The sequence below is a fragment of the Cebus imitator genome, unplaced genomic scaffold (assembly GCF_001604975.1).
Source record: "Cebus imitator isolate Cc_AM_T3 unplaced genomic scaffold, Cebus_imitator-1.0 Scaffold27, whole genome shotgun sequence".
In the NCBI taxonomy this organism is placed as follows: domain Eukaryota; kingdom Metazoa; phylum Chordata; class Mammalia; order Primates; family Cebidae; genus Cebus; species Cebus imitator.
This window is the reverse complement of record NW_016107342.1, coordinates 3208922-3214700: the sequence shown is the minus strand read 5'-3', so window position 1 is coordinate 3214700 and position 5779 is coordinate 3208922. Positions and strand designations below refer to the sequence as shown.

General features: G+C 39.5%; 1 protein-coding gene across 1 annotated transcript; it reads right to left on the bottom strand.

The window, feature by feature from the left end:
* Window positions 1-1627: 1627 nt before the first annotated feature.
* LOC108300432 (60S ribosomal protein L34-like) lies at window positions 1628-2057 on the bottom strand. The gene has a single exon (XM_037736589.1). The coding sequence runs from the start codon at window positions 2022-2024 to the stop codon at window positions 1671-1673; it is 354 nt and encodes a 117-aa protein (XP_037592517.1). The 5' UTR covers window positions 2025-2057; the 3' UTR covers window positions 1628-1670.
* Between the last annotated feature and the right edge of the window lie 3722 nt (window positions 2058-5779).

The following is a 5779-nucleotide window of genomic DNA, read 5'->3' as shown; positions in this document are numbered from 1 at the left end:
ACGGGGTTTCACCATGTTGACCAGGATGGTCTCGATCTCTTGACCTCGTGATCCACCCGCCTCGGCCTCCCAAAGTGCTGGGATTACAGGCGTGAGCCACCGTGCCCGGCCCTGTGTGGCTTTTCATTATCTGTCCTCCCTTCCAAAAGGAATTAGCCCATTACTTAGAATACTGTAAACACTGGTTTCTATCTCGCCAACATTCATATGTTGAAATCCAATTCCCAATAAGATAGTATTTGAAAGTGGGATTTTGAGGAGGTAATTAGGTCATGAGAGTGTAGTCCTCATGAATAGAATTAGTGCCCTTATAAGAAGAGGCCAGAAACCTCTCTTGCTCTCTTTACATCATGTTAGGACACAATGAGAAGTCAGCAGTTTGCTACCAAAAGAGAGTCCTCTCTAGAAACTGACCAGGCTGACACGTCAATCTATGACTTCCAGCCTCCAAAACTGTGAGAAATAAATTGCTGTTATTTATAAGACACCCAGCCTATGGTACTTTGTTATAGCAGCCTGAACTGACTAAAAAACATTGAATAACCCTATGTTTGATTGATTACCTGTCCTTTACTTCTCTAATCTATTCCTCTTGTCTTCCAATTCCTACTACCATTCTCTAGAAGTTGGCTGAAAGAAACCAAGAGTACCTGATCAGTTATCTAATAACATTTATTATCTTTTTATTTTCTACATTGTGTTACTTTATCTCTCACTTCTGCATGATGAATACAATCATTTTTTCAGAGGCATTTACACTTTTCACACTTATTTAGTAACTATTGGGTACCTACCATGTCCAAAATACTAGCAGTAGAGGCAAGGGTTGATGATGGGGAGAGGCATGAAAATGACATAATCACTGCCCTCAATGACTTATATTCAGGTGAGGAGAAAATGAGTTATAAAAGTAATTAGCCAGGCACAGTGGCTCACCCCTATAATCCCAGAACTTTGGGAGGCTGAGGCAGGGGGATCACCTGAGGTCAGGAGTTTGAGACCAGCCTGGCCAACCTGGTGAAACCCCATCTCTACTAAAAATACAAAAATTACCTGGGTATGCTGGTGGGTGCCTGTAATCCCAGCTACTCAGGAGGCTGAGGCAGGAGAATCGTTTAAACCTGGGAGGCAGAGGGTTGCAATGAGTCAGGATTCTGCTGCTGCACTCCAGCCTGGGCAACAGAGCAAGGCTCTATCTCAAAAAAAAGTAGTTAATAGGAGAGAATACATAGGAATAAGGTGAATTCTACATGGAGGCCAAGTATAGAGTGATGGTATTTTGCTTCGTAGCATTGGAAATTATATTTTAGTACCTAGTTGAGGGTAGTTAGCCCAACATATTTGATGTTGGGAATGCCTCTGATTGTAATTGAGAACTATTCTCTCAGACTGAATTGTTGCAAATTGGAGTTTGAATCTTTATGAAAAAAAAAAAAAGAGAGAGAGAGAGAGAGAGAACTATGTATAGACCATCTAGAAAAAAGTCATTTTGGAAATCAGCTTATGAAAAAGGTAATATGGGAAAGTAAAACATGAACAGAAATCATAATAAAATTGATGGGTTAGGTGAAAAGAGTTGAAGGCAAAAACAATTGTACAAATTCAGGAAATTGTGTGTACATGTCCGTGTGTTTTTTTTTTTTCATTTTTATTACTCAAAGTTTCATTTTTTATTTAGCTTTCTGACTCTGTGCTTGCGCCTTCAACACTTTCACAACGATTTTCTGCTCCTTGATAAGAAAAGCACGCTTGATCCTGTCACGAACACATTTAGCACACATGGAACCACCATGGGCCCTGCTGACATGTTTCTTTGTTTTGGACAATCTCATAAGAACTTTAGGTCTTACAGCACGAACCCCTCGAAGCCTTCCTGGGCACACACCACATGCTGATTTTGGTGCTTTCCCAACCTTCTTGATATAAAGGTAAACAATTCTATTACCAGGGGTCCGGGACAGCCTAGTTTTGTTAGAGGCAGTATTGTAGGAAAGCCTACGTCGGTATGTCAAACGCTGGACCATTCTGAGTGCCTGCACACAATGTCCCTGGAAGAGCCATGTACGTGTGTTTAAAAAAAAAAACAAAACCTTCAGCTAGGCATGGTGGCCTATATCTGTGGTCCTAGCTACTCTGGATGCTGAGATGAGATGATCTCCTGGAGGTCAAGTCTGCAGTGAACTGTGATCATGCCATTGCACTCCAGTGTGGGTGACACAGTTAGACCCTGTCTCAAAAAAAAAAAAACCCCACACCAAAAACTTCAGTGAAGGCTCTCTTAAAAGCCCATAGCTCCTTAGCCAGGCAGAGTGGTATATTCTTGTAGTCCCCACTACAGGAGAGGATCACTTGAACCCAAGAGTTTGAGTCCAGCCTGGGCTACATTATAGTAAGACCCCCATCTGTTAAAAAATAAAAATAAAAATAAATGCCCACAGCTCCAAAGGTCTGCCTTCACAGGACTCCTAGCAGACCTGGTTAATTCTATTCAGTAACTATTTTTACTGGCAATGCAGTCAAGAGTACTGTAACTTGTATGGATGGATTAGTTTAATTTTTACTTCATAATTTATTTAAAACTGTGTTATTACTCTTTGTTCATTTTCCTTTGTCATCATTACCACACTATGCACAGTAGGTGGCAACATTGCTTCACTCCCAGAATTGGCTGTGTGGCCTAGAAGCACAAAACAGAGGCAAACATTGAAACAAATTTTAAGCTCCTAGTTTGGCCAAAAATAAAAGCATTGTCCTTTCTATCTACCTTTTAAGGTCATATAAATAATACACCATATATTGTGCCAATTGTATGCCAAATTGTTATATATTCTACGTTGTGTTTAACAGAAATTCATATGTTGAATAATTCATTTTGCCAGTGAATGTACCAGTATGTGCTATCTTAAAATTCATTTTGCCAGTGAATAAACCAGGATGTGCTATCTTAAAAATTAATATTCACTTAATCTTTATTATCATAATATAATAAATTGTCTCCTTTATAGTTTTAAAGTAAAGGTAGGTATTTATTTCTACTTAATTTCATGTGTGCTGGCCATTGAGCAAATGTTTATTATGTCTGCTATGGCAAGAATTTCGTTAATTTCTGCATGTGTGCAGAGAAAAGCAGTTATCTGGGTGGTGCACTAAAGACAGATATAATCCAAATTGCACAACATAAGTTGAAATTTAAAACATCACTTTAAGGCAGTATAGCCACATGCATGCTATACAGTAGTGATTTTTAGTTATCCTAACCTTTACCTCTTTTTTTTTTCTTAGACAGAGTCTTACTCTGTCACCCAGGCTGGAGTGCAGTGCCATGATCTTGGCTCACTGCGATCTCCACCTCCTGAGTTCAAGTAATTCTCCTGCCTCAGCCTCTGGAGTAGCTGGGGTTATAGGCACGTACCACCACGCCTGACTAATTTTTGTATTTTTAGTAGAGACAGGGTTTCACCATGTCGGCTAGGCTGGTCTTGAACTCCTGACCTCAGTTAATCCACCTATCTCAGCCTCCCACAATGCTGGGATTAGAGGCATGAGCCATCGTGCCCGGCCACATTAACCTCTTTAGCTTTAAAGAGTGTAGCCCAAGTTTAGTATTCAGAATTTATTTCAGTATTTGTACTCAGCTATATCCCTCTAAGATCCTATCTTTTTCAGTCTTTCTCTTTCTGAAATAAAGAAGACTCATTCAAAAAGGTAACTTTCTTTGGCTGGGCATGGTGGCTTATGCCTGTAATTCCAACACTTTGAGAGTCCAAGGTGGCAGTCTAGGAGTTGAGACCTTGAGTTTTCAAAGTTGACTAGCAGGTCTTGACCTTGAGGTCTCAAACTTGACCAGAAGGTCACTCGAAGCCAGGAGTTTGAGACCAGCCTGGACAACATAGTAAGACCTCATTTCTGCAAAAAAAAAAAAAAAAAGTTTAAAAAAAATTAGCTGGGCTTGGTGGTTTGTGCCTGCAGACCCAGCTACTTGAGAGGCTGAGGTGGCAGGATTGCTTGAGCCCAGGAGTTCGAGGCTGCAGGGAGCTATGCTCACTCCACTGCACTCCAGCCTGCGTGACAGAGCAAGACACTGTCTAGAAGACAACAGAAAAGATAACTGTATCCTTTGTCCAGTTTGGGTTTCATTTTTGATTCTTTTCCACAATTACTGTAGTCTTACTTGATGTGAAACATTACAAGTAGAAATATAACATAGTTGTATACCAGGTAAGTTTGTATTTCTATTTTTGGTTTCCCTTAATTTTCTGAAAATACTACATGTGAACAAATAACTTCAGGAAACCAACTTCAAAATTCTAAGATTCCTTTTTTTTTTGATAATTAATACATACCTCTAACCCAGAATAGTGTACCTGCAGCTTAAGTTGCTTTTTCCCAAATATATTTTGTTCTTACTTTAGTTGAAGTTTATCTTTCCTTTCTAGTTCAGGGAGATTGTCAATTCTAGAAATATTTCAAAGATTTATAGAAAGAACAAGAAACCACACGTGTTGAAAGGATTCACCATATTTCCTGCAAGTATATTTACATTTTTAACAAAATATTTTGTCTCAACTTCAGTATGGAAGCAAAATGTCTTAAAAGGCTTTATGTTTTCTTTGCCTCCACAAAAGTCATTTATAATCTCAAATAATAATTATCTAATGTACAAAATACAATGACTTAGTTTTCTTTGTATTACAAATACCTGGCTCAGTGGATGTGCAGCTGTTGGTTGAACAAATGTAGGTGTACAGTCTTGGTGTCCTGAACTGATTCAGTTCCATCCATAGGCAGGGTCTCAGGTGCCATATTGGAAGCCCCCATGCCTACTCCCAAGCCGAAGAGAAATCTTTCTAGGCGTTGCCCTTCTTTCTCTTATGAACCCTGCTTGTTCTATTCCACATCTGATTCCCAGCTTGTGCCTCGTTCCCATCCTCCTCGCTTCTGTGCCCCTTCTGAGTGGCACTTCTGTTAGCAACAAATACAGCAGTTATTCACACCAGTTCAGCCCTCCTGCCTTGTTCCAACTTTGCTGTTTCAGATCTTCCTGGGCATCAAATTCTGTTACTCCCACATGTTAACAGCCCTGCTCACCAAGCCCTCACTTAATCAGGAATGGAAATTCAGGGCAAATGTATGAATGAGAAGATGAACAAGGACATTTTAAATAAGGAAGATTATTAACAACTTCAGTAGTAGAAGTAGAGGACTAGATATAGAAAGGAGAATCTGTAATAACGACGTGTGTAATTTTTAAAATGGATAATGGAAGAAGACATTGTAATTATCATAGGGTCAGTAGAATTCAGGAGGGCACATTAAACTTATACTCCTTCCTAGAGATATTAGTGCAATCCCTGTAGGAAAAGATGACAGGCAAATATTGAAAGGAGGTTTCTTGGAGGGAGGGGCATTTTACTATTTCTGTTTATTACTGTATTAGGTTAAACTGCATAATTCAATACGTTGAATGATAAATAAATCTAAACATGATTGGATACTAAAGTAGAAGTGCCATAAATAGCAAGTGACATTGTTGAACTATATGACAAGCATAGGCAGTGATGAATCACCCTCCATTCTTCAAAGTATGTAAAATTTTATTTTATTTTATTTTTCTGAGACGGAGTTTCGCTCTTGTTGCTCAGGCTGGAGTGCAATGGCATGATCTTGGCTCACTGCAACCTATGCCTCCTGGGTTCAAGCGATTCTCCTGCCTCAGCCTCCTGAGTATCTGGGATTACAGGTGGCCACCACCATGCCCGGCTAATTTTTTGTATTTTTA

Excerpts from the sequence above, each read along its gene's own strand:
- LOC108300432 (XM_037736589.1), bottom strand. The coding sequence starts at position 2,024 with ATGGTCCAGCGTTTGACATACCGACGTAGGCTTTCCTACAATACTGCC.